This window comes from Manacus vitellinus, unplaced genomic scaffold (genome assembly GCF_001715985.3).
Source record: "Manacus vitellinus isolate BGI_N305 unplaced genomic scaffold, ASM171598v3 scaffold_98_pilon, whole genome shotgun sequence".
Taxonomy (NCBI): domain Eukaryota; kingdom Metazoa; phylum Chordata; class Aves; order Passeriformes; family Pipridae; genus Manacus; species Manacus vitellinus.
Window position 1 is genome coordinate 32,213 of NW_021940910.1, and position 27,051 is coordinate 59,263.

At 42.6% G+C, this 27,051-nt stretch overlaps 2 protein-coding genes and 1 non-coding gene across 3 annotated transcripts in view; 2 read left to right on the forward strand and 1 right to left on the reverse strand.

Moving 5' to 3' along the window:
• POLR1A (RNA polymerase I subunit A) overlaps positions 1-9,921 on the reverse strand; it is a 32,307-nt gene extending 22,386 nt beyond the window's left edge. The window contains exons 1-12 of the mRNA XM_018086573.3: positions 9,772-9,921; positions 8,922-9,126; positions 7,140-7,289; positions 6,942-7,049; positions 5,921-6,006; positions 5,702-5,811; positions 4,034-4,120; positions 3,291-3,393; positions 2,696-2,855; positions 1,321-1,494; positions 1,004-1,126; positions 197-424 (exon numbers count right to left, since the gene is read on the reverse strand). Coding sequence (XP_017942062.1) covers positions 197-424; positions 1,004-1,126; positions 1,321-1,494; positions 2,696-2,855; positions 3,291-3,393; positions 4,034-4,120; positions 5,702-5,811; positions 5,921-6,006; positions 6,942-7,049; positions 7,140-7,289; positions 8,922-9,126; positions 9,772-9,848 — 1,611 coding nt within the window. The 5' untranslated portion in view covers positions 9,849-9,921. The remainder of the gene's footprint in view (positions 1-196; positions 425-1,003; positions 1,127-1,320; positions 1,495-2,695; positions 2,856-3,290; positions 3,394-4,033; positions 4,121-5,701; positions 5,812-5,920; positions 6,007-6,941; positions 7,050-7,139; positions 7,290-8,921; positions 9,127-9,771) is intronic.
• PTCD3 (pentatricopeptide repeat domain 3) lies at positions 9,847-26,893 on the forward strand. Its single transcript, XM_029965319.1, has 25 exons — positions 9,847-9,985; positions 10,035-10,146; positions 11,553-11,602; positions 12,269-12,308; positions 12,980-13,025; positions 13,748-13,816; positions 14,260-14,364; positions 14,757-14,880; positions 15,561-15,679; positions 16,423-16,496; positions 16,800-16,887; positions 16,976-17,036; positions 17,322-17,404; positions 18,077-18,221; positions 18,818-18,868; positions 19,709-19,792; positions 20,575-20,603; positions 20,899-21,002; positions 21,699-21,777; positions 21,871-21,961; positions 22,629-22,714; positions 23,391-23,539; positions 24,395-24,436; positions 25,327-25,485; positions 26,215-26,893. Exons 1-25 carry the CDS (start codon positions 9,847-9,849, stop codon positions 26,291-26,293), a joined length of 2,208 nt encoding a protein of 735 aa, XP_029821179.1. The 3' UTR covers positions 26,294-26,893.
• Positions 17,109-17,250, forward strand: LOC112841382. The gene has a single exon (XR_003212977.1). It is a non-coding gene; the product is annotated as a small nucleolar RNA SNORD94 (small nucleolar RNA).
• Positions 26,894-27,051: the final 158 nt, after the last annotated feature.

Here is a 27,051-nt window from a genome sequence, read left to right on the forward strand (position 1 = left end):
GGTTTAGAATTTGAAAAAAGATCATGTTTTCCTTCCCACCCCACAACTTTTTCTCAGCCATGAGAACAAGCTGTCTCAACAAGACGAGACAACCCTGCCCTGGCAGTCTTGGTGAGCAGGACAGTAAGTATTACTATGTAAAAAAAATAGCACCACAGGTGCAGGAGGGCTCTGACAATCCCTCTGTCATACTTACAATCTTCAGTCCTGACTGGGGGGCTCCAGAAGAAGGAGTGAGGAGCTGCTTGGCGATGGCCTCCCTCTGGGTCAGGCTGGTCGCGCTCAGCACCGTGCGAGATCCGTCCTCGTTAATGACCATGGAGGCCCCAGGGTGAACCTTTGGGCCATTTATGACAGCCTGCCTCAGCTCTTTGACATTCCAGGGAGTGACTGGCTGAGGGTAAGTCAGTTTGGTAGCAAATACCTGGACAGGAGGGAAAAGAGATGAGAAATAACATGTTGTTCAACTTCAGCTTGAAACCGAAAAAGCCACTGATAAAACAGTGTCAAATGTTAACTCACACAATGCAAACATGAATTACTTTAAGCTCCTGGAGGTATCTCCTCTTCAGTCTACTCTACTGTCAGATAAATACATTTCTGTTTTAAAAACCTCTGCTGTTAGAGTAGAAAGGATGTTGTTTTTACAATTTCCAATAGACAACCAGAAGAGATGATAAAATGAAAAGATCAAATTCAGGCTCTGTGTGGTTAAAAATCATTAAGGATGGATTAAACTACTGTTGTTATTATGGCCTTTCTTAAAGGCCACAGTTGTGCAAAATACACTGCACAAAGACCACAGGAGAAACAGGATCTACTTGTAAAGTTTGCACCAATTCTTAACCCCATGAAGCTTTTTCCTTTTTTCTTTTTTTTTTTTAAATGCTCTTTCTCAGATGTGGTGTTCAGTGTAACTGCTCCTTATTAACACACAGTAGCAACACACAGTAATTCAGCCCCCAGCTGCACCAGAAGGAAACACTCTTTTATCTGTTCTCACCATGGGAATGCCAATCTCATTGGTACCAATGTACATATCGGGGCAAATGACTGATCGAGCAGCAAAATCCACGCGCTTGCCCATCATGTGCTTCCGGAACAGCCCCTCCTTCTTCTCCAACAGCTTTGAAAACAGGAGGTAACGATTAAAATGCGAAAGTATGCAACATCAGACAGATTCTCCAGACACTACAGTGATGAATATCATGAAAATGCCCACAAGTAATTCACTTTTTTCTTACTCCATCAGGTTCTCTAAATTTAGCTGTCTGTGACACACAAAACCCCAGAGTTTTTAAGGTTCTGCCTGCTACCCACCTGACGAATACCAGGGTATTTTTCTTTTATCAGTTTGTCCATGTCACTGTCAAATACAATGTTGACATGGCTCTGAAGACGTATCCAACTGTTGTACAGCTTGTCTGCAATGCTCTGTCCTGGAATCGCTGTCAGCACAGAACGGTCCAAAGGTTCATTATCCCCTCCTATCTCCTGCAGAAACAGAAATTAGAAACTTGGACTTAACAGAAAATATCTTCTATTTACTAGGCTGAAATTACAGTATTAATTAGAGTGTTATATATAGCAAATAAAACATTCACCATTATTTTGCACCTTCTTAAAGAAACTAGTTTAAAAAAAAAAAAACACAACAAAGAATTAACAGTGTAAACTTAACTTTCAAGTTATTGCAACCAAGAGCCTCAGACAGGTCTGCTGTCAAGCTTTAAAAACTGACTTGGATGGGAGATCTCTAAAAACCACAGCTACATATACCAGTGGGACTTTAAAAGATGATTGCTAATTGATCATCTGCTGTTAAGTGACAGTCCTGTTTCCAAATTAGATGTTACTGGTTAGTCAGTCTGTGCTATGAATCACTGTAACTAGAAAATTCTGTTCTTAGATAAAAATAATGTAAATCCAAGTGCTTTTATCACCTACATCACTTTGTTTTCAGTCTAAATGTCTGTATAGCAGTCACATGGAAATGCATTAACCTCCTGTCAGTCACACACTTAAGAATGGATCTCCACCTAGTGGCTACATTCTGAGTAACTAAGAATGTTTTCAAAATGTTTTACACTTAAAATATAAATCAAATTCAGCTGAAATGAAGCCCAGTATCAAAGAACTCTCAGTGATACAACGGATGAACAAATAAGGCAAACGGACCTACATTATGATTTGCCATTATACAACCACGTGAACTGGTCAGCAGCAGACAAGCATTGTTACTAACTAAAGTTATCTGGTTCTATTTAGACATCAATGGTCAAAAATAACCAAAATCACAATTGGCTCTACTAGGTTCAGAAGCTAAAGGGGCTTTCCCCCCACCCCATTCATTTTTCATGTGATGAGATACTGGCAAAGTTTTATGGTGAGCTGTTTGTGCTGTGCATATTTCCTTCTCCAGAAACAGGAGCCCGTTATGTCTCACGTACAGTCATCCAACACCAAAACCCACGACTAAAAGAATGCGAGCAAAATGTTTGTTTCCTTTGCACCAGGCAGATGAGAAGAAAGAGGGGAGGGGGAAAAAAATAAAACAGCTGTGGAGAACATCTCCACCAGCACATGCTCCAACAGCTCAGGCAAAAACTGCTACTGGGACAGTTTAAACAGGAGCCAACCTGAACGCGACGCACACAACCAAAAAGCAAAGAATAAGACAGCCAGCAGCTCTTACTGTTTGAATTTCTTCTGCAAATTTTATTGGCTGACATTGTTCTTTTGCCATGAAAACCAAGAGTTTCCGTATCGTTTGGGCATCTTTCATCACAGCCTGCAGGTTCACAGTCTGGCCGTTCGTGAACAGTCGATCTCCAAGGCGATTTACGGGACGGTACCTACAGCAGGTCAAAATCACTTTAGAGGATTAAAGCCACTGAACAGCAGCATAATAAACCTCTAACATTCTAAGATAAGTCTTCAATGCATGAAAAATAATCCCTGTAAACTAAAGGTGAGCATTTCAAAATTCACACGTTCTACTGCGACAGTCATAAAAGAGGAGTGATCCTTAACAAGAAATTCTACCAGTACTACAGTTATAATATTCTAAAATAATTTAAAATACTAATACTGTCTTTTTCCATAATTAGTATTTCAGTCTTCTAACAACTCATAAAAGTTATGATCAGTTACTAATACAACTTTTTTTTAACACTCCACTGACACTTCAGCAGATCAGTGTCTGTACTGTAATTGTTTGCTAACTCCTGCAAAAAGCATATGTGCTAAACCCTGTGATTTCTACAAAAGCTTTTTGGGGAAAATTTTACCTCGAAGGCGGAACCACAAGTAGATCTAAAAAAAACATGTCTGGACTGAATCCTGAACTCTCGTGGGGATCCATCCCAGGGAAGAGATAACGCAAAAAGAAACCTAAGAAGACACAACAGAAATATAAACTCATTCTCATTGTTTGGGAATCCAAATTCCCAGATGCATTTGGTCAATCAAGTCAAAAGAATCTGCTAAGTTAAACACTACTGAGCTTGTTTAAAATAAAAACTTTCAGGCTTTAGAAAGAATTGCCACTTTCTTTTTGGTTACATACATGGTATTTTAGAAACAACTCTAAACAGAAATACAGATTATAGCAAAAGGAAAACGGCAGGAGGAAAGCTTCCAGCAACTAACTGCCAGTGATTCATGAAACTGCTGTTTTTTCCTGGCAACTGCAGACAGATGAAGAGTACAGGCAACTCAAGAGACTGATAAAAACATTCCTGGTCTTTATCTGTGAGGAATTGCAGCACCATACAAAAACCACACTCTCTGTAAACAACAGTCATGATTCGTGGGGAGCCACAACTTGAGAACAGTGGATCAAACTATTCCTTAAATCCAGGTCCCTGCACTGACCAGCTACCAGTCCTCCTATCACAAAACCTATCTTGCAGCCACGAGCCCTTAAGGCCAAAGGCAAAGATTTGACAAGGAATTAATACTGGAACATTTGCAGACATTGCCCACCAAATGGTAGAGAAAACAAAGTAACACTTCTATTAACAATTATTACCTTCATTCTTCCACAGAGCCAGGATGTACTCTTTGGCAGTCATTGGTGTCAGGTATCCTCTCTTCCCTAACTGGTTTTCATCAATAACTGAAAAATAAAAAATGAAATAAAAATAAAATATTTATTTAAAAAAAAGAAAATCTCAAGAGGTTAATCTGAAAGGGTTTTTTTGCTTACAATGGTAAGTGCTTCTAGCTAAGAGAAGGAATGGAAATACATACAAAGTATACTGGCTGACATTTACATCAAAATTATCATTTAAATGTTTGCTTTGGGAACATGAAATTAACCAAAGAAAGAGCCTTCTCAGAATGGGAAAAAAAAAGGAGCCATGTCTGTGATGAATGGATATCTATATAAGCAACTGAAACAAGACTCATCCTTAACATCTAAAGTGTATGTTTTATTTGACTAACGGTGAGCTGCACCCTTTCTCATGATGATCTCATCCACTGCCCAAAACACAAACCAGGAGTCAGCCTGCAGCTGGGGAACATTTAAGTGGGCTTCAGGTACTACCAGTGAGATCAAGGTTCCCATGAAATAGCTGCAGCAGACAATAGCACCAGTCAGCAACCCATCCATACTGTAAGTGAGAGTCTGGCTGGCTGTACTTCAGAAAGGAAAGAAAGCACATGGTTTTGCCATTGAAAAGCAAAAAGGTCATTTTTTCAAAAACACAGCCAGAGATTTTAGATCTCAACTTCCACTTCTCTTGCAGGCCAGCCCCTTGTGTCTCAGGGAAGTCAGAGTACACAACTTGATGAAAGGCAATTCTTTCATGACCTCAGATAAAGGTTTCCTATTCTTCTTTTGGCTACGGTCCAGAAAACCAGATTTTTCCACACTGAAACTTCAATTCCCCATTCACCTAGAAAAACTTTCCATCCCTTAGACAGAAATGCATCACTGTCAAGGTTAAAAGCACTCCCACTGAGATTAAACTGTGACACAGGCTATGGAGAATGCACATAACTGTGTGATCCATCCCATTTCAGAAGATAAGACACTTCAGATTGTGCTTCTTCAGCCACAACTCCAGAGATTTAATCTAGTATTTAAACCACAGAGTAGCAAACAAAATAAACTCTCTATGTAGACCTTTTCTGAGGGCTGAAGAACGCACAAAAATCTGCTTCAATTCTGTCTCATTGTGTAAACGATCAAGAATACAAGAGGAAAAAAGTAAGTTTAAATTGATTCAACACTAAATAATGAAACCCAAAAAGTGTCACCTACTTTCTTTTCTGTCTTTTCCTCTTTAAGAGGATATTCTTTCATAAGAGTTAGTATTGTCTGATTTTCTTTCTGAAGTAAGATTGGTCATCTTCCTCCTAGGTAATTTTTAATCTAGTTTCTCTGTTTCAAAAATCTAGCAGAAAATCATCTACCTGCCAAAAATGAGGTGCCCCAAAACCACCCTAAAGCTGACACAGCTTATGCTTTTGTACGTCTTTTCCTGACACACAGACACTTGCAGGTGCAAAGCATAGAAGACTTGTCAAGAGAAATTTAATGGAATAAGGTACTCCCCAACCTCTGAGCTTACTCCTTTATTTACGTTTTTTATAAATGAGTCACAAGTGCATAGTCACTGCTAGGAACCTGTTCCCCTTTAATGCAGGAAAAAAAGTGCAAACACGTTTAAGTAGGAGACAAATATTTTACCTGCTGTTTCATCCAGAATGCCTCCCTCTCCTGACTTATGGTACACTGTAGAAGGATAGGTTACTGTCAGCTTGCTGTTATGCTCCTTTCTCACCAGTGATCTCCTGGATCTTAAAGGTAAAAAACAAAAAATCAAACAGGAAAGGCAGACAAAAGTTAACAGAAGTACAATATTTAACTTCATACTAGCTATTTACTTCCTCATGTAATTAAACTTACTTGCAGTTTGGGCATTTCTTTGAACCCATATGTGCTTTCCAGAACTGTGCTATCAGATTATTTCGACAGCCACATACATTTTTGACCTGATAAAGAAAAAAACCCCAACATAAAATAATGAAAATAGTAAAATTAAATGAAAGTAATAAAATTATTCATTAAAAATTATACTGTTAACATTTACTATCAACAGGGATGTTATTAGTATCAATGCACACACACCCTTGTACTGATTTAATTCATGCCTTATGTTCATCATCATCTCATATTTGCTGGAAATATACATCCCTCAGTGCTCACCACCCTCCTTTTTAAATTTATTTCATAGTTATAATTCAAAGTTTTTCTCTAATGATGACTTAAGAAGGTAGAAGAACAATAAAAATCACTTCTTTTGACTGCTCATGAATGTGTGATCTACCAAGTGCTTAAGCTTAGATTTGGAACAAGTGATTAGGAATTAAACTTGGCTTATAAACAAATCTGCTCAAAGATCTTAAAACTTTAAATATATTCTTCATTCATATTTGCCTTTACTAACAACGTACATTAAACTACATTCAAATGGAAATTAGAATTCTAGATTCTTTCTAAATTCTAAAGTCTTTCTAAAAATTTCACTGTAAGCAATTCTGCAAGTTTGCTGGATGCATGAGTTCTCAAAATATGTTCTGCAGTCAAAATAGCTGGAGCATCATACAGAGAAGTATCAAAAGTGTAAGCAATGTACTGACAGCAGTATCAGACTTTTATGTGGTATTTACACCATCAACATATTTCCCTACCAAAAAAAAAAATACTGTTTTCCACAAACCTAGCAGTTATGCTAACAGGAAATAAAATCTTTTTTTTAATGTTTAATTTCAGACATTTCACTCAAAAAGCCATCTAAACGTAACACAGTTCAGAACTCCAGGACAAGATCCAGCACCTACACAGTCAAAGACAGGCTCTCTTCTGCACATTACTATTTTAAGAGCACAAACCCCGAGAGCTCAGAAGAAGCACTGATTGTACTTACATTTGAACACTGATCTCTTGTTTGAGAGCTCTGTAATATTTCCTGAACGTGGCGATTAAGCTCCTCTTCGATTTCTGAACCTGTTGCGTCTGCACATTGCTCTAAAAACTAAAAGGAACAGAATAACAGAAACGGGCACAGCTTTATAGTTATGGGACTAAGAACTCCAAGAGGGATGGAGCAATACACAGTACTTGCCCTGTTCAGAATGACTTCAAGATCATAGACAGCATGAAGAAACCCCTTCTCCAGCACCTTCAGCTGACTCAGCAGTAAGTGAACCACGGCTCGAGTACATGTCAGCATGTGACAGTTCAAACAAGAACCTCGGATCAGAAGGTATAATTTCTGGAAAGAAAAGGGGAACAAAAGGTTATCCTGGTAGATTTACTAACCAGCACAATAAGCAAGTTGATAGATTTGTTTGGAATTAAAGACAGCGTGACTATAATTGAGAAATGAGACTAATTGTTAATCATAAAGAATTGGACTGGGGAAAAAAGAATCTTTCAACCACACAAACTGATATGCAAAGCATGATCTGTAGATAAAACTACTTGCAGGGCATCAACATAACAGATACATGAAACACCTGTCATTTCTACAGCAGGTCTGGGACCAAGGCTGCTCTTACACAGCACAGTGACTACAGTTCCTCACAGCTCATCCCAAAAAGGACGACGTGCCCGAAACCCCACACTAGTAAAATGAAACATTCTGGTCACAAGTACCATCAGTGTCCTTCAAGATTCTTCACACAATCACATTCTCCTCAAGATCTGGGGAATTATCAGTGGTTTTTATTATTTAACATAGCTCTGCACAGTGGCCTCAAGGCTTGGAATTACTGCTGCAGGTCAAATCCTTGGTCAAATACAAGTATTTTACTCACAAGCTGGAACAAGACTAGAAGTGGGATGTACCTAATCTAACTTCAAAGTGTGGTTTTTTACTCTCAGTTAATGCCCTGTGCAGAAGGCAGTAAATGGTGAGATCAGGACCTCAGGAAATTCATCCCAGCTCAGGTTTGTTACAGACTGGATGAATATCCCTCTGCAAATAGCCCCACTCCTCAGAGTCCAGAAAGAGCTAAAAAGCACAATCAGATTATGCATCTAACTTTCAGAAGACCAAAATAAGGCAAATCCTACCCTTACAACCCACGATTCCTTTTATATTTAAGAGATGACCTTTCGGAAAAACACCTACACGAAGCACTCGTGAGAAAGCGCAGCTTGATCATTCCCTGTAGCTTTCAAAACAAGCTTCTAACACCTGTCCCCACAGATGCACACCAAGTCAAACCTCTGCTCTACAACAGGCATCCCACACACCATGCAAATGCAACACCTGTAAAACTATAATAAATATCTTCTTGACAACCTTTATTTTAAATTAAAAATACTGACGGATTTCTACACAGCTCAGTATTTTTCAACTATCTGCTGCCACCAAACTTACAACGCTGTTTTCTTTCCTTTACTTGGCACACCATTGTGTCACAGTTTATTACTGGATAGGTTGTTGAGTTCTATCCACATTGATCCAGTTTTCTACAATAAGTCATCTGAATTAAGAGGACCTACTGGGCAGAATGTACAGCACAGCTATTTGGAGCAAAAACGAGCCCTGAATGCCCAGGAAGCACTTGGAAAACCTAAGCTAAAAGTTCATGTGTAGAAGTTTTAAGTAAATGGTAATTTTTACTGTGTCATCCATTTAATTAAGGCATGAGACCCTGCAGTGAGTGATCAACATTCCCCCTCACTCAATACTGAGTAAAATAATAGTTACACCAAAGTGTGTATTTTCCAAAAGGTCTATTCGTATTTAACTACTGTGACACAACAAACCTTTTCTACTACATTTGCTGTTATTACACTTGGGAGAGAAAAGAGATCTTGGCACCTTTACTGTTCTCAAGGACTACAACTGTGTGACAGCTTGGGCAGCAGCAAGACAACAATTAACCTTACGTACATCGAAGAACAGGGGGTTGTAGACAGTCAGAGGCAGCTCTATGTGGCCAAAATGACCAGGGCAGTTGCTGAAGTTCTGCATGCAAGTTGCACACACTTCCTTGGAGTCCGGAGGTCCCAGAGCCAAGTCGTACAGTCCATTGGCAGCTGGATTCCCCAAGTTATCCAGGTACTGAGGGTTCGTTATGGGTTTGACACTCAGTTTCCTGAAGTTGAAAGCAAAGAGTAAAAATCAGCAGCAGCAAACATGATGTGTCCTTTAATGGTACAGCTAGCATGAGCATTTAGTATCTGCGTGGGTTTTTTTAATTCATGAAAACATCTTTTTGAGGGCACTTTGCACACGGGGAGCTTCTGCATCACTGATTCCATCGTCTGGGCACACTTAACTCATACCGCAGCAAATATTTTTTTTAAATCTTTAACCGTTCTATTAAGAAGTCGCGTAATATTAAGAAGTCACGCATTTAGCAGCTGTATGATTTTTTTCGTTGATGAAAACATCTTTTTGAGGTGTGCATGCAAGGGGAATTTCTGTATCACTGATTCCATCGTCTGAGCACAATCATTCACACTGCAACAAATATTTCTTTCACATCTTTAGCCATTCTATTAAAAAGTCACGTAATTTTGTCTGTGTGTGTCTCCTCGAGCTGCGGGAGAGTTTGTACAAAACTCAGCTGCCTCCACCCCGGGGGCCGGTGTGGGCCACGGCTCAGCCGGACCACATGTCCCAGCACGCCCCGCGCCAAAGCCCGCAGCGGCTCCCGGCGCCCCGCCGCGGGGCACGCTGGGACTTGTAGTCCTCAGCACATCCGCACGGCGGGGGACGCACACACATGGCGCCTCACCTGATCTCCTCGGCCGTGTACATTTCGAAGGTCACCCCAACCAGCCGCCGCCACGGCACCACTTTGGGCGGCTTCATGGCGAACCAGCGACTCTTTCCCCGGCCGACACCTCGTCCCGCTCTCCCGCCGGGGGTGCCGCGCCACTGGCAGCACCACCGCGCTCCGAGCCGCGGGGAGAGGCGGGGCCGGGCGGCACCACTGCCGTGCAGTGGCGGTACCGCCCACACCCCCCCGGCGCGGGAGTGGTGCCGCCCCGCTCCCAGAGGGCAGCGCGCGGGGGGCAGCATGGCGGCGCGGCGGGTCGAGCGGCTGCTGGCAGCGGGCCCTGTGGCTGAGCCGGGCGGGCCGCCTCCCGGGCGGGCGGGAGAGCTACCGGTGAGGGTCCGCCGGGAGGGAACGGCCGGGCGGCGGCGGCGGCATCGGGGAGGAATCGAGAGGCGGGGGGTGACGGGGGTGTGGGAATGAGGCGGGAAAGGCGGCTGCGCAGGCGCAGTGCCGGCGTTCGCAGTCCGCATGCGCGGTGGCGCCTGGGGCCGGCATGGCTGGGGCGGCGTGAGGGGAGCGCCTTCCCTGGGGCTCTTCCCTGTCTTCAGTCGCCTTTCCTGGGACTCTTCCCTACCTTTTGACGGCTCAGAGCCGGTCTGGCAGAGAGTTTTAGCTGTTCAGCGTTTCCTAGAGCTGAGTCTTGCGAAAAAGCAGGTGAACACGTCCCTTACGGAGACAGGCTGAGGAAATTTGGACTGTTCAGCCTGGAGAAAAGAATGTTGACTGGAGACCTCGTAGCAACCTTCCAGTACCTGGAGAAGCTGTAGAGGGCACTCTTTGTGGGGGACTGTAGTGATAGGACAAGGAGTAATGGGTATAAATTGAAAGAGGGGAAATTGAGATTAGATATTGGGAAGAAATTCTTTGCTGTGAGAGCAGTGAGGCACTGGAACAGGTTCCACAGAGAAGCAGTGGATGCCCCATCCCTGAAAGTGTCCAAGGGCAGAAAGCAGCCTGGTCTGTGGAAGGTGTCTCTGCCCATGGCACAGGGGTTGGAACTGGATGAGCTTTAAGATCCGTTCCAACCCTTAATATCCTATGATTCTGTGAAATTGGGAGGTTTTGTTCGGATGTGCCTTAAATGAAAAGGCCTCACTCCACTGGGTGCTCTGGAGGCGAAATATAACTCACATCTGGGGTGGCAAAATCACAGTTAGTCAGTTTATGGGACTTCCAGGAGCAGCTGGAATTATGCCACTGTGCAGCACAGAACTGTGAATGCACTTTAACAGCAGCTCTCTGGGCCAAGGTCAGAGTGCAGGCACTGAGTGCCAGAGTTGCACCAAGGCTTTGGTGTTGGGTTGCTTCATGAGGAAAAAGAGTAAAAGTATTTTAATAAAAGCCTTAGTTTACGTTAAAAGCACTCGAATGTGAACAGTTGTAAGAAAGACTCAGAGCAGTGCTTTGTGATAGACAGAACTGAGTTTATATTAATGTACCTCATGCAGTTGGGGTTTGTGTGGTTACGCAGCTCTGTAGAGCTAAACAGGGCTGATTACTCTGCATCACAACTCAGGGCCTTCTGCTTGTGTAAGTAGTACCCAGGTCTAAAGTATTTTTTAAAAAATACTTTGAATCTGCTTTCAGTAAGATCCTGCCTCTGAAACACAAATGCCTTTCCTGATTGATGTTCAGGATTTTCTTTCTAAGGTGCACTCGTTGTACAAAATTCCATTAATCTGCTTTTGTCCTATTATTGTTATTGCCATAAATTCAAAACTCTGATTATTTTTTAGGTGCTCTTCGAGCAGCACAGCTCTTGAGAAGGCTGTGGACAATTCAGAAGGTGAGATGTCTTCATTGCTAGTTCCTTGCATATGTTTTTTTTAATCTCCAAAACAACACAGTGTGTCAGGAAATAAAGAGGACGGGAATGCCCTCCTTCCTCTGCTTGGATTTCCTTTCTCCCTGTCTTCACTGTGATTTGAGTAATTTGGTTCCTCACCTCATCACCAGGCAGCTCTCTGCTCCAAGACCATGAACACAAGACCCTTAAGCTGCCTGCCAGCCTTTGCTACTACCATTGCAATAAATTGTGGCCTACATTAGACTGAGGTTTCCAGCTGGATCAGCTCAAAACATTGATTCTCATAGAATTATTTAGGTTGGAAAAGACCTAAAAGATCATTGAGCCCAATGTTTAACCCAGCACTGCCAAGGCCACCACCAAATCATGTCCTCAGGTGCCACACCTGCACATCTTTTAAATCCCTCTGGGGGTGGTGACTCCACCACTGCCCTGGGCAACCTGTTCAGTGCCTGGCAAGCCTTTCAGTGAAGAAATTTTTTCTAATATCCAATGTAAACTTCCCCATGTCCAACTTGAGGCCATTTCCTCTTGTCCTATCACTTGTTACTTGGGAGAAGAGATTGACACCCAGAGCAATGAGGTCAGGATTTCCCTTGGGCATCTGTTTGTTTCTAAAGAGCATTTTAATATTGTTTCTCATAGTAACTCAAGAAGAAATTGTGCTTCCCCGAAGGAAAACATGGTGAGTCTTTACTTTTGGAATATCTCTTGACTTGGAAGCAAATCATTGTTAGACAGCTAAGTGTAGTCTGTCCACCAAATTTAAAAAACAAAAACTCAGGTTCCTGTGTTCCTCGATGCCAAGTCCCACCAGTGGTTTTTCTGCTGACTGACTGGGAACTCTAGGAATATTCTTGACTCTTACTCTCTGTGCAGCCTGTGTGTGCTCCCTTCCTCACCTAAACACTTCCATTGGCCTTTCCTTGTTTGCTTAAAAGAACCAAATAAGGATCTACAGTTTTGTGTTGTTTTATTTTTCTTGCAAAGACATATCTTGGAGAGGGCTCTTGAGAGGAGCATTCTGGGGAGTTCTTTGTGTGTCTCTTTGCTATGTTTTTTTTTTGATAATGTATTACAAGGGCAGGAGTTGTAGCAGGAAACACAGATGCCCTTCTGGTTTTCCTCGAAATCTTTTCTTTTTCCTGGGGTGGTTCCAGAACTGAGACCATTTTTGCAGTTGAATTTTTCCTCCCTTTGCAAAAAGTGTTATTTTCTAAGGGCAGCAAAAGCATTATTTCCTAGAACTGAAAATTGTTATGGGTCAGGACAATCCTGTGCTCGTTCTCTGTACAGTGTAACCCATAGCATTCAAAGTCTGCAGCTGAGTATTAACCAAAGCTCCTCTGTGTTTAGGGATAAGCTGGCAGTGCTCCAGACCTTGGCTTCCACTGTGAACAGGGTGAGTAGTACTGTTGGTCATGGAAATAGGCTCAGGTTGTCCATCTCATGCAATAGCCTTGTGCTGAGGAGGCTCTTAATTTCTACTCTGGCCATAAATGATAGAAGGGACTTTTACATCTGGTCTTTATGGGATTTTCACTTTTGCTCCACATGTTTTCCTGTGTCCTTAAAGCCTCATTCTCATGCTGAGAGCTGCAGTTACCAGTGAAAGCTGCAGTACTTTAATAAGACTTTTGTTAACATCAGGAGCAAGTTCCTTTACTAGTTCAGCCTCCCAATCCAGAATGTCTCTTCCCAATCTCAGTCCAGAAAGCAAGCCTTGTAAAGTGCAGTGAGTGTCTGCTCTTGCTGGGCAACAGCTGGAAATGCTGTGATGCCATTCTTTAATCTTGTCTATCTTGACTTCTGGGAATTGAATCAAAACCTTCAGGTCTTCTCAGCTTCCCAAGGCTGTTACAGTTGGGGTCCTACTTCATTTGCAGAGCACTTGATGCTTGCCATGTTATAGTTTTGTTGTCACCATGTTAACCTGCATGTGTGTGTAAAATGGAAATACTTTAAAACTATTTCCAAACAGATTAGGCCTTTTTGAATTCGGGGAACTTCTGTAAGATGTGCATCGGGTGGTGGTTATGGTGGAAGTATTTATTGTGCCTTAAATTCCATGAGGCCTGTGAACATAACTGGAAGTCTTTCAGTCCTGGGTTCTTCTCCCTACAGGACCCCACTGCTGCTCATTATATATTCCAAGATGACCCTTTCCTTATGCCAAGAAATGCAGCCAATTCTGTAAGTATTTCCTTTCAGATCGTTGATAGCTTTCCCCCCCACCTTTGTCTAGGCTATGAAGACTCTTATCTAATTGGAGCCTGGGTTTGATTACAAAAGAAAATGGAAGTGTCAGATTTTTTCTTCAGAATTTTCTCTCTAAAATGAGAGATGCTTTTGAGCTTGAGGTAGTAGTGCAGGATTTGAGATGTGTGATATAGAACTGTGTCTCTTGACTGAGCAACAAAGAAGTACAGTGACATTTAAGGAACAGACATACTGACATAAATACCAGAATGTTTACCTGGAATGCTGTCTCGTGCCTGTGATTTTAATAAGTTGAAAACAAAGCATGAGTTTAATTTGATCCCATCAGAATGTTCAGAGTTACAGAAAATGTTTCTCCTCACTCTTGGCCTTGTAATTTTTATTTATTAATGTCATTCTCTCTAATTTCTCTGCAGCGTCTTTATTCATTATCAAAGGAGTCCGGGAGAAATGCTGCAAAATACATCATTAAGAACTTCCCTCAGTATTTTGACAAGACTTTTGCAGAGCCCAATGTACCAGTAAGCTTTTTGCTTTTAATTTTCATTGTATTTGTGCTTTGTCAGTGAATTCAGGTGTCAGACTGGTCCAAAGCTAACATAAAAGGATGATTTGTAAACTGGTTTGCAGACTGCTATGAAAGCAGCACCGTGTTTCTATTATGAAGTGAACATTTTGCCTTGGGAGTTCGATATCATATCAGGTTCTTGAGACAAAAGTAAGAAGAGCAAAGTTGTTTAGATGGCACAAAAGTGAGGGATGAGGATGTGTGTGATCCTTCATCAGCAAAAGGACTGCTGTTGTTAGGCTGCAAACAGTGTATTGGGTGAAGACTAAGGGTATTTGGTTAGTGTTTAAGTGATAGTTCAGGCAAGGTTTGAGCTCATGACTAACTTTCACTCTTTGCTTTCAGTGCTTGATGCCTGAGACTCTTACACCTCAGATTGAAGGGGTGAGTGAGGAAGCTCTGAAGGAGCGTATCCGCCTCAGAAGGGTGAAAGAGTCTGTGGACATGTTCGATCAGCTTGTACAAGCAGGTATGTGGTCACCTGCCAGATTCTGCAGTAGAGCTCTGCTTAAATTGTGCCAAAAATGTTTTAGTAGCTGTCACAGGCTGTGGGGACAGTTTTGTGACTGTGTTTCTGCCTTTCACAACCGACTCTGGTCTGGCAAAGTGGTTCTCTAGAGTTATTGGAGAATAATCCAATCTTAGCCACTGCTTCTCTTGTGTGTCACTTTGGTCATAGGGAGAACAACTGATTTCTTCAACAGGAAGCAGATGAAATCCTTTTCCTGTGTTGGTTTTAAATCTGTTTCATAGAAAGTGAAATGCATGAAATGGTCTTCACAACAAAGTGTATCCCAGGAGAAGTTCTGTAAAGCACTAAAAATTTCAGACATTGTTTTGGTATTATGCTGCCTCACAGTTCTGGCTACCAGCTGCCACTTCCCTCTTCCACCTGATCAGGAAAACTCTACCCTTTCAGTGGCCTCAGCAGAAAAACAAATACTCTTAAGTCAGTGTTAAAATTGTCTCCTGTGATGAGTGGGTTCATGACAGTACTGTTGTCACACCCAGTGTTTACAGACTTGCTAGAGAATGTCCTTGTGTTGAAAGAGAGCAAAGTGGTGTAACTGGGTGCCCACATTTTTCTGATATGGCTGCAGAATGTGCTTTTTACTTTCTCTGACTGTCGTAAATCCTCCTTTTCTAAAGGTACCCCTGTATCTCTGGAGACCACAAACAGCCTTTTAGATTTGTTATCCTTCTATGGAGATGCAGAATCTACTTCTGAAAAGGAGGAAGAAGCAAAAGAGGATTTGGAAGAACCAGAGGTATGAAAAACCTGTTGATCTCTAATAATTTGTTTCACACGCAGTGGGAGCGTATCAAGATGATGTCAAGTTTTTTGTACTTTGACAACTTGCCTGATAGATGGTTTGAGGGGGGTCAGATGCAGTCAGCATTCCCAGAAGATAAGTGTTATAAAAAACCAGTGTCTGACCTAGTAACAACAGTAGTTGGTGTAAAGCTGAACTAAGTAGATGAAACCCTGTCTTGGTTTAGTTCTGCTGAGCTGTGCTTAATTAACGGTTTCTCCCTGACAGCCTTGTTTTTACAGTTGCCTGCAAAGAAGACCTCTAGTAACTCTAGTGTAGATCACCTAGGTAATTTTCTTCCAGTCTGAACCATGTTGACTGGATTTTAATGAAGTTGAGGGCTCCTTGTGTGACATCAGAGTATTAGGTTGCAGGGGACAGTAGTAGATGTGCTGTCCCTGGGAAGACAGGGTTCTACAGAGTATTTGCTATAGTCTAATGATTCCCACCAACTCCACAAATACATGTAATTTATCATGTTAATACGTTTAATAACATAAATGTTCTTAATCTAGTTACTGTTTTCTGAACATTCTAATAGAAAATATAATAGAAGTTATTTTTATGTAACCTATTAAAAAACACCTTTGGTAATATAAATTGCTGGTGAACTTCTGTGTTGTTGCCAAATCTAGTCATTTGATGTTTAATCACAATTTTGAGCTCTGAGAAACTTATTTCTACAAAAATCTCTCCAGGTGAATGCTTCAGAGCAGAAGGCTCCAAAGAGACAATTCCAAAGAGGTTCACAGTCATCTGGCCCTAGATGGAGGTATAGAAAATGTTGCCAATATTCCCGTATTCAATGGGTTGTGCACATGCATGGTTGTTACTAAAACAGAATTCAGGTCTTCAGCAGGCCATACTCACAGGTGTTACTTGTTAAATACATCTGTGTTAAAGTGTTGATGGAAATCTGATGATTGTAGAACAGCTCAAAGTATCACAAGTAATTTGGTATTTGACTGTCAGCCACTGGGGGTACAGCCCCTTGTTTTGCTCTACATGTTGAATCCTTTTCATAAAGTTATCCTTTATTTCATTCTTCAACATTCGGCTTATTCCTTGATTCTAGGGAGAACAACCATGCTGAGAGGATATTTAAGATAATCCCAGAGAGGAATGCACACTCCTATTGCACAATGATCCGTGGGATGGTGAAGGTAAAGTTATTCTTCAGTGCTGAGGGATTTTTTTCAGCTTGTGAAATCTCAGTCATAGAGATTGTTTATTTTTATTGTTTTTTTTCAGCATGGGGCTCCTTCTAAAGCTTATGACATGTACATAGACATGCTGAATGAAAGGCACAAGGGTAAGTGTCTCCTGGTTCTTTGTGATCTCCTAAGTACCAGAACCCCATGTTGGGTCCATGAGTGTGTGTCCCATGGCAGTGATGATTGGCGCAGGGGTACGGACCTCAGCTGGATCATGGGAGCTGAGTGCAGACTGGTGGTTTCAGTGCAGCTGGCGTGTGGCTGGCTCACTGCAAACAGGTCTGCACGAGACTTTGCCAAAAGCTGAGCCATGTTGGAACAAGCTGTTTTCTTGTAGGCTTAATAAATTGTCAGTTAAAGTGGATTATCTTACATTTTTCCAGCTGATGTGCACACCTTCAACGCACTGATCAAGGCAGTCCCATATCTAAAGGAGAGGTTCATAGAAAGATGGGAATTAGCCAAGGTAAGGAGGGTAGAGCAAAAGAGGTGGGGAAGGGGCAAGAGTGTAGGATCTGGGTCTGCTTTACCATTAAAATTTTGCAGTTGCTAGAAAAGCAAGAGCTTTGTCCCAAAATACTAATTTCTTCTGCAAAGGAAGTTCTCTAGTTTAAATATAAAAGCCAACTGTGGAGGAGTGGCAAATGTACAAAATCCAGCCTTGCCCTTGCAGAGTGGTTTGCCTTCTGAGAACATACCTGATCCAAGAACTGCTTGGACAGAAAGTAACTGAGGAAATTATACTGGGAGATAAAATCAACAATTTCAGATGAAAGCTCTTTGGATTGTAATTCATGGTGTTGTGATGGAAATGGAATTTTGAGGGATAACATATGGGGCTCCAGTTTTAATGACATAAGATCAGTAAGGAGAAGTAGTATGTAACTATAAAAATTTTCTTGATGTTCTAGACACAATTCTCCAAGATCTGATCCTCTGTAATGTTGTAGCCTTGGGATTTGGTCAAAGTAACTAAAAATCAGACAGTACTCCCTCAATAAATGATCAGTTAAAGCAAAGTTGGTCATCTGAAGGGGCTGAGAAGGACTAGGTTGAGGAAATATGTATAACCTGTCTGAAAGCTGAACTGCAGCCTGTAACATGTAAAGCACTGAGGATTTGGGTATTTTTTTTTAAGGAATTCCTGACTCACATGGCCCAACAGGAAGTGCAACCAAATCTGCTAACTTTTAATGCTTTACTGAAGACTCTGAGAAGATGTGGTGGTGTGGGCAGAAATATGTGTTTAATGGTATTGAAGGAAATGGAAGCACTTGATATAGGTAAGAGAACCAGGGTATTTATTATATTCAATGGTTATTATATTCCAGTGCCAACTGCAGGATAGAATAGTTAAGTAGCACACAACACAGGGATTCCTGGTTGGAGGGAAGATGTACTTCACAAGCCACCCAAGCCAGTTCAGGTCTGTATATCTGCATCTCTACAGAAAAAAACTTTTGATCTAAATAATGTTTTTTGATTTCAAATAAATGCTGCAAAAACCAAGGAAGTATCTGCACAACTGATTTGATGTCCTGTGGAGTGTACTGGGCCCCAGTAATGTGCTTCTTGGTAGGCTAAAGACACATTCATGAGCAGAAGGGGAAGTAGCTAAAGAAGTACTTTCTGTTTTAATTTAGAGCAGGGAATCCTGGCTGCTCCCCCCATAGAAATGGGATGTCCTAGCTGGTGATCCACTTAGATACCATCTCTCCCAGCTGGGTGTACATGAGGTCTGCTCCAGCATTAGGGTGGACGGGGAGAGATACTTGAGTAAATTTATGCACACCTGACTGTGAGGGAAGAGACTGAATTAGAGTCAGGCACAAAGCTCAGCCAGGAATGATGAAGTAACTTCAGTGTTTTTGCTTTTCAGAGCCCAGCCTCGCGACGTACGATCACCTCCTGTCGATATTTTACAGAGGCGGTACGTGCGATATCGGCTTGTCCATGGATGTGTCTTGCTCAGCATCTGCTTTAAATGCTTTCCAAATGTCATGGGTGATTGATTTATGGATTAAAAGACAAGCTCCTACGTGTGTGGTCTTAGTGTTACCTGTGCAGCCTGATTCTGCTTGGATGGAAAAAAAAAAGCTACAGAGGATGATGAGCTCATACAGGGAGCAAATGCTACCCAGTCTTGGTGGGGGCTGGATCTGACCCCAGTGTGTGTGATTTCATGGACTGTGCCACGCACAGGGATGAAATTGCACAGGGATTCTCTTTCTGCAACAGTTCTGTGCACTGGAGCTGTAGTGAAAAATCACTGTGTTAGAAAAGCAGGAGCCCAACTGTTCAAGACTCCATGCCCACAGAATTTTGGCTGTAGGAAGAGAATAGGCACAGTAGTGTAACTGCAGTCCTTGTGCTTTAAGAAATGTGAAGGAACTGCTCTGGAGTCTCTCTGGGTTTGGTTGTGGGTTTTTTTGTTTTTCCTCTTTTAAATTGTTTTGTTTGTTCGTTAAATGCTTTGCTTTTCCCAGTGCAGCCTTCTAAGAGACAAACTTCCAGCCTATTTGATTCCTTGCTAGAAAGCACTTTTCTCTTTCTAAATCTGCCCTATTCAGCTCTGGAAATCTGGCAATAGTAGGGCAAATCTCAGAGCACACAAAGCTGCAGCTGGTGTGGAGCACCAAGGGAATCATGACACTTGTTTTAAATCATGTTACTTGTTTCCACTTCCATGTTGTATTTGCAGGCTGATGCTCTTCACTAAGGAAGTGATTGGCACAACTGAGATGTGTTGCTTTGTCTCTTTGTCCCACAGTTGATCTTCCCCAATCAGGCATCATCTCTGAGGTGTTAGATGAGGTTGAAAAGAGAAGTTTCACTCCCCAGGACCCTGATGATGGTAAGGTCTTCCATATATCTGACAATCTGCATTGGGTAAGCTTGGGTGAAAAGATACCTATGAATTTCAGGTAGCTTTACTCAGTTAGGAAAAATGCATGCACCTTGCTTCTCAGTCCCTTCTGATACCCTTTGGAGACAAAGAAGGACAAATTCCAGTGCCAGAAATCGTGCTGTGCATTGGTGCACTAGCTTCTGTGGGGAAGTAGGAGTGTAAGCCATGTGAATGAGCATTTGGGCTCCACAGAATTAAAAAAACCCCAAAGCTATCTACAAGATTAGTTTAAGGAGGAACATCAGGTAGCAGCTTCATGATACGCATCTGGTGAATGGCAGGTTTTTGTTGTAGCGTGGTGTGAGTTTTCCTATTCTAGTTCTTCCTAATCCTTTTCAGAAAATGTCAGGAAATAAAACTTCATGGAAAACTGAAGCATGGGTCTGTAGAAGGGGTATTAGGTAATTCTACCAGCTTTTGTTTTTTTTTGGTCTTAGGAAAGAATCATGGAAATAGGCAGAATGTTGTACACCTTTGTTTGCTTCTCTCTGCTATGTGTGTTACACTGTTTCTTTCTCTGCTCTAAGCTGTTGCCAGAAGGATATAAAAGCCACCCAACTCCTGCCCCACCAAAGTTTCTTCCTAGAAAGTTTCTGCTACAATGCCAAACTGAGTTACAAATTGAGCTTTCTAATTGAACTTGTCTGTCCTCTGGGGGGGATGGGTTAATGAGTTGCTCTGTGTCTCCTTGGAAGTTTGAAGCTAACAGACTGTTTTCTCCTTTTCAGCCAACTTTTTTTCCACTGCTATGCAAGTGGTAAGTGCCTCTTCCCTGCCACCAGCATTCCTTAGAGCTCTCCAGCTGTTTCAGAATTGCCTGTGAGTTTTTCCACCCTGTCATACAAGACTGAGCTCTCAGTATCTCCTGTTTTCATCTGTTTTCATTATTTCTTGTAACTTTCCCCCACAATTCTGCAGTTCTCGGCCTGATCCCTTCCAAATTGGTAACTTGCATGCCTGTGATGAATGTGTGTACCTTTGTGAAAGTGAGTCTCAGAGGGATGTATGGCGTGGTATATTTCTATCTTTAAAATCCAACTGGTTTGTTGCAGTGCTGTGATCTTAAGGATATCAAGCTTGCCTATCAGTTAAATGAGACAATGGCAAAGGGAGACAACTGGAAATTCTTGGATGTGGACCGGTTAAATGGCTACTGGTGAGTGAGGTGCAGCTTATGCTCAGCATCTTGTATTGTCAGCTTGAGCACAAACTAGGATTTGAACATGGAACACCAGCTGGTTATTGCATGTGCAGCTTGGGAATTGGGTCCCTCTTAAGAACAGTGATTCTTAGGATTTATTTTCGGTTTTCAAACTTGTCTTGGAGCATCAGTTTATCTCAATACCCATCCAGCAGTTAGACCAACCAGATGTATTTTTTACAGTCCTTTTGTGCAGTTAGGATGGCAGCTTAGGAGGTAACACCAAAATAACATAATTTCTTAGTGTGGGGACATTTTCCTAGTCAATGCAGTGGATCAAGGACCCAGGCTTGTGTTGTGAACTTGACAAGTAACAAGGTTAATTTAGTTCATTTCTTAAAGTGTTTCTTAACCAGAGGTTGTATTTGAGACAGACTCACATAGCTCAAACCTGGCATCAGGCAGGGAGATGGCTTTTGTTTTTTTAAGATCTTAAAATGCAGTGGTCTAACTTCTGATTAGTTCTGCCAGTTATGTAGTGTCAGCATTAAGTCCTCTCATTAAATTCGCTGCTGCTTTTCTGATTGTATGAAATGTTGAAATCACACAGGGAAACTTCCCTGGTCTGCAATACAAGTCTGATCAGCACACCATCATTTGCTAGTGTTTGTCTAACCATTACTGAATTAGGACATTCTGTCTCTCCTCTAGGTCAAAGTTCTTTTCTTTGTTGTGCATGATGGAACAAATTGAGGTTGTGTTGAAGTGGTACAAGGAAATGTCACCTTCAGTAAGTGCCTGCTGGGGTAAATGAGCTTCAGAGCTTTAGTCTGGAGAAATGGAGCAGTTACAGGTGACTGAAATGATTCTCTTCCTTCATCAGCTCTTCTATCCAACTCCTAAAAATATATTGGACCTCCTTCAAGCACTGGATGCAGCCAACCAGCTGGAATTCATCCCTTCAGTCTGGGAAGGTTAGTGATGGCCACATGGACAGTTTGTTTGACAAATGTCAGGAGCAGTGCAAAGTGGGAGTGGGTTTGGGAACTTCCCATTGCTCAGAGTAGCCATGATAAGGTGCACTGGAATGAGGGATGTTATTCCTTAGTGCAGTGGTGAGGCTGTTGTATTAAAGGCAGAACCAAGAGCACAGACTATCTTAGAGATCATGGCTGTGTCAGTGCAGTGTCAGTGTCCTGGGAAACTGAGTGCTTACAGAGAGTAGTATTTCAACCTGCAGCCCAGGTTTATCTTGTCTAAATTATTTTCCTGTTTTTTGCCCCTTAAAAAGAGGAGACAATAAAGCAGATACAGGTTTAGCACACAGAAAATATCCAACTGTCACCAACACTGAGGGGACAGATGGTTCTTTTAGGGATCCTTGGCGGAATGATGACAGCACTAATTTGTAGTTACAATTAAAGCTTTATTTTCTTAACAGGATTTTTTGATTAACATAGCACAGAATCTGTAATCAGAACAGCACAGGATTTCTATAAGCAAAATCAGTGCAGTGAAATTTTACAGGTAGTAAAGGACAAAATTACATAGCAACCCTTGGCCTGAGGTATCTAATCACCTGGACCCTCTGCAGATCAGGTCAAATCTTAATCCTACCAACTACTGCCTTTCTCTAAACAGATGTGAAACAGTTGGGGTTTACCAGGAAACAAGAGCTGTTGGAAGAGTTCTTGTCTTTGATGAGCAGGGACCAGCACCCAGATGAGGTAAGGAAGCTGATGTGGTTTAACCCCTGTGAACAGCTGAGCACCACACAGCTCACTCCTCTCCAGTGGGATGGATGGTGGAAGGAACTGGGACTGGAAAAGTACAAAAACTCAAGGAGCTCATTCCCCACTTCCCACTGCAGGGAGGTGTTCAACCATCCTCAGAAAAGCCGAGCTACTGGAAAGCTCAAGTGTAATAACCCTGTGTTACCAACATACTTTTCATCCCAAATCCAAAACACAGCCCCATAGAAGCTACTGTGAAGAATTTAGCTCTCCCTGTAGAGAAACCTCAAATTAACACAGAGGAGGATCACTTCCTTAACAAGGTTTGGAAAGTAATCCAGCCCAGCCAGCCAAATCTTCGGGGAAGCACTTGGCAGAATTCAGGGATTTTTGCCAAGGATTTCATTGCAGTAACTGGCTTCTCAAGCTTCAGAGTGTTAAAGGCAGGCAGATGTGTACTGCTGGTACTCTAAGTACCAGCTGTCCCTGCAAAGCCACCTTGGATCTTGCCTAGTGGGGACAGTTGCCCTGACAGAAGTGGAAGATGGTTCTCACTGCTGCTAATTCCCAAATTTAAATCACATACGGAGCAAACCTGTAGGAGAAATTGCACTGAAATGGTTACATTAATTCTAGAGGTTTTGGGATTAACAGCACAATATTTCCCCAGATTCAACTGGTGTTTGCCAAGTGTGCTGAGGACATCAAAGCTGCCCATGAGCCTGCTGGGAGGGAGCAGCTCCCGTTGGAGTGGACAGGCAGCGCTCTGGGCAATGTGGTGGTGCTGTTCTCCAGGGCTGGGAGGATCCAGGATGCTTGGTAGGTGTGGGCCATGTGAGCTCTTGGCCTGCTGACACTGTGACTCAAAGCTTGATCACAAAAATGAAAACCTAAAGACTGATTGCCTTGGAATGCTAGTGCTGGCAAAGAGAGGGCATAAATCCTGCTGGGAATGTGATGGGGTTTTTTTTAATGGTATTGTTCATTCTTGGCACCAGGTTACAGTTGTCTCTCTCAGAAATGGTTTAGAAGTTAATGTAGTAGGTGGTGTAGAGCTTCATACAGCTGCTTATGGCAAGGAGGGGTTTGATTATCACCTCCCTGAGTGCTGCTGATTGCCCACAGCTTCCCATTCTCTGATTTTTTTAGAACTGTCTGGATTTCAAACTGCTAAAGTGATTAATTAGTTTAATTAGAATTAACCCTAATCAAACTCTAAAGAGACTGTATTTTAGAGCTCTCCAGTACCTAGAATTTACTGTCCTACATGCTCTGAACTTGGAATGGAGGTAAAAATACCCAGCCTCCAATTTAAGATTTGAGCTATTTTTGTTAAATACAGATGTTCCCTTTGCACTGATTCATTTAAAACAAAGAAGTGGCAAGTACCCTTCTAAAAATATGTAATATTTTAAAGGAAACTTGCCACCAGCTACATTTTCTATGTATTCTGCACTAGTTTTAGATATTCTGTGTTAAAATAATCAATGAAGTTAGCTGGTACAGCTTGCACCTGCAAGAATATGGCATGGGCTCCTTTCAGATCTGTGGGGAATATTTCATGAATGTAAGCTTGCTTGTGTTTAAATGGAGGCTCATCCAAGAGATTTAATACCTGTCTGTTCCTGTGTTATGTGGTTTTTTTTAATTATTATGTAATTTTCTTTTGAATAGGAACATGATGGAGCATTTCCAGCAAGCCAATAGGATTCCCACGTAAGTACCTTTGGGTTCTTCAGGTACTGAGTGTCCCATTTGGCTGAGATCCTGCATTTCTGTTAGAGAATCATGGAACAGTTTGGGTTGGAAGGGACCTTTAAAGGTCAGGTAGTCCAACCCCCAGTAATAACTGACAATAGTGGTCCATTTGCTTCCAAAACATGAGTGTGTGTCTGTCTCTGTGAGCATGGCTGTTTATCCAACAGATATATTCCAAGACCTTTCTGTCTCAAAACATGTTGAAAAGTAAAGTGGGAGGGGGGTCAAGGGGTTGGCCATTGAGATGTCAGAGAATGAAGCTCTGGGCCATGGAGAGCCGATGAACTCAGGAGTACAGATCAGTCTGAGCAGGACTCTTGAGAACATCTGGTTTCCCATGTGCTCAAAAAAAATCCACTGTGCTCTTAACCAAGCACAGGTGCTTCAGAGGTGCCTGGGTTCCTGAAGACAAGTTTATCAAGTCAAATCCTAAATCTTAGGTGATTTCCTGTTAGGCTACAACAGTTCGCTTGTCTCAAGATTTTGAGGGGGGGGAAGTCTGTTTGAAGTAGAACACAATTTCTAAGGAATAGTAATGTGTTTTGTATGGGTGGGTTTTTTAACATAAAAGTATAAAATTAGAGCTTGCCCAAGTGAACACCATGAGCGTGTGTGGTACCAAGGGCCAAACACCTGGTGTCACTCAGTGCCTGCCCTGCTCTGCTAGGACAGGAGTTCCCAAACTCACCACATTGGTTCAGGGTGAAGGCTGAGGTGAAATTCCAGGCAGGAGCAGTATTGGGCTGGTTGAGTGATCTGAAAATGTCACCTCCTCTCCTGTCTAAAGCACAGGCTGTAAATTAATGGCCACCTCCCATGAACAGTCACCTGTGCCTTTGCTTTTGCAGTGACAAGGTGATGGATGAGTTCCTGAGCTGTGCTAAGCAAACCAATTGCCCAGATGAGGCCATTAAGCTGGTAAAGCTGGCGGCTTCCCTCGGCCTGCCTTCATCCCAAAGGCTCAAAAGCAGAACAGAGGAGGAGTTTGAACTCTCTGAAGCACAGAAGTAAGTTGGAGCACTTCATGTTACTGCTGAAGGGGTACAGTAGAGACAGCATGCTGGGGGGTGATTCCTGTGGAAAGATTTCTGTGGCAAGGGAGCAGAGAACTGCCTTCAGGATGATGTGCTGGTGTGTTGAGGGGACTGAAACAGCTCTTCAGTTTTTGATTCCATGCTGTATCCACCCACTTAGGAGGGAAGGGATGATGAGTCCATGATGAGGAGTTAGCCTTGTCCACTGCTCAGACTTGCTATTACCTTTCTTTCCCAGAATCTTTTCCTAGCTGGGTCTATCCACCTCAGAGACCCTGCTGCAGCCTAGTAAAGGCAGGGGGCTGGTACAGGGAGGCCCTGCACTGGCCCCCAGGTTCAGAGGGTCATGGTCACCTCTGGCCAGGCACCACTGCTCACTGCTGAGCTGCTGCAGCTGAGCTCAGATGATGGGCTGAGCCTTGAGGGACCACAGTTTGGAGCCTGTTCTGGTCCAAGGGAATAAATAAAGAGAAGCCCAGCAGCTGGCCCAGAACTTTGGAGGTAACTGAAGTAGTCTGCTCTTCCAAAAGGATGTGGATGTGCTTCCACCAAACGCTGGGCGGACCTGTCCTTTGAGGACAATAGGCATCAAACAGCCCATCATGTTCTCCTTGGAGGGTGTTTGCCCTGTGTTTTGGATTTCTCTTTTCAAGCAAAAGTCACAATTGTTTACAACTGTTTACTGAATGTTTTACATCACAGGAAGACTTTGGAGAGCATCAAGTGGGAGAGTGACAGCAGTGACAGTGACAGCAGCGACAGTGACAGTGACCGTGAGTAGCTGTCCCTCTTGCCTTCCTTGGGAAAACTGGGAGCAGCCACTGCTGTGACGCCAGGAGGCTTCTGTGAAGAGTGGAATTCCTGAAGGAGTGGCTTCTGGAAGGTGCTGCAGCACTGCTGAGCACTGGGAATGTTCTGATACGGGACCTGCTTGGAAAGACACGTCCTTGTTGGAGCAAGTGAGGAACTGTCCTGTTAAATCTTTGTGGTCACTTGGGACACAGTGTGGGCTGCACTCAGTTTCCTCCACAGCACACCTGCATGGGCTGGCTCCTGCCTGTGTGAACAGCATCACTGAGGTACCAGGGGCTGCAGGAACAGGGGTGCTGTGCATCCTGGAGGCTGCTCAGCAGTTGCAAGACTTCCTCTGGGCCTCTTATGACTTGACCCTGCAACAGATTTAATGCATTTCCATCTAACTTAAATGAACTGCTTAAATACCGAGTTTACTCTGCATGTGAACACTGCAGTTAATGCAATACTCATCACCTGTGGTGTTATTCCTCATCATTTCGGTGTTTTGGGACAGGCTTTGGACTGTAGATATTAAACTACACTTTGTACAGCTGGAGCCTCTGTCTAATAAATGGCTGACATTAAAGCTGACCGTGTTCTGATAATCCCTTGAGCAAAACTGGTGATTACAAAATGTTGCTGCTGCTCTGTGAGAAAGTGAAGTTCATGCAGAACAGAGAACTAAAGCCAAGAAGGTGACTGGGAAGAAATATGGCAGTGCTGTGCCATTAACTGGCCCTCACA

What these genes read in the sequence shown, in the direction of transcription:
- PTCD3 (XM_029965319.1), top strand. Translation starts at nt 9,847, where the DNA reads ATGGCGAACCAGCGACTCTTTCCCCGGCCGACACCTCGTCCCGCTCTC. An exon ending in TGGCTTCCACTGTGAACAGG is followed by an intron (nt 13,026 to 13,747) that starts GTGAGTAGTACT and finishes TTCTCCCTACAG; the next exon opens with GACCCCACTGCTGCTCATTA. An exon ending in GGGAGGATCCAGGATGCTTG is followed by an intron (nt 23,540 to 24,394) that starts GTAGGTGTGGGC and finishes TCTTTTGAATAG; the next exon opens with GAACATGATGGAGCATTTCC.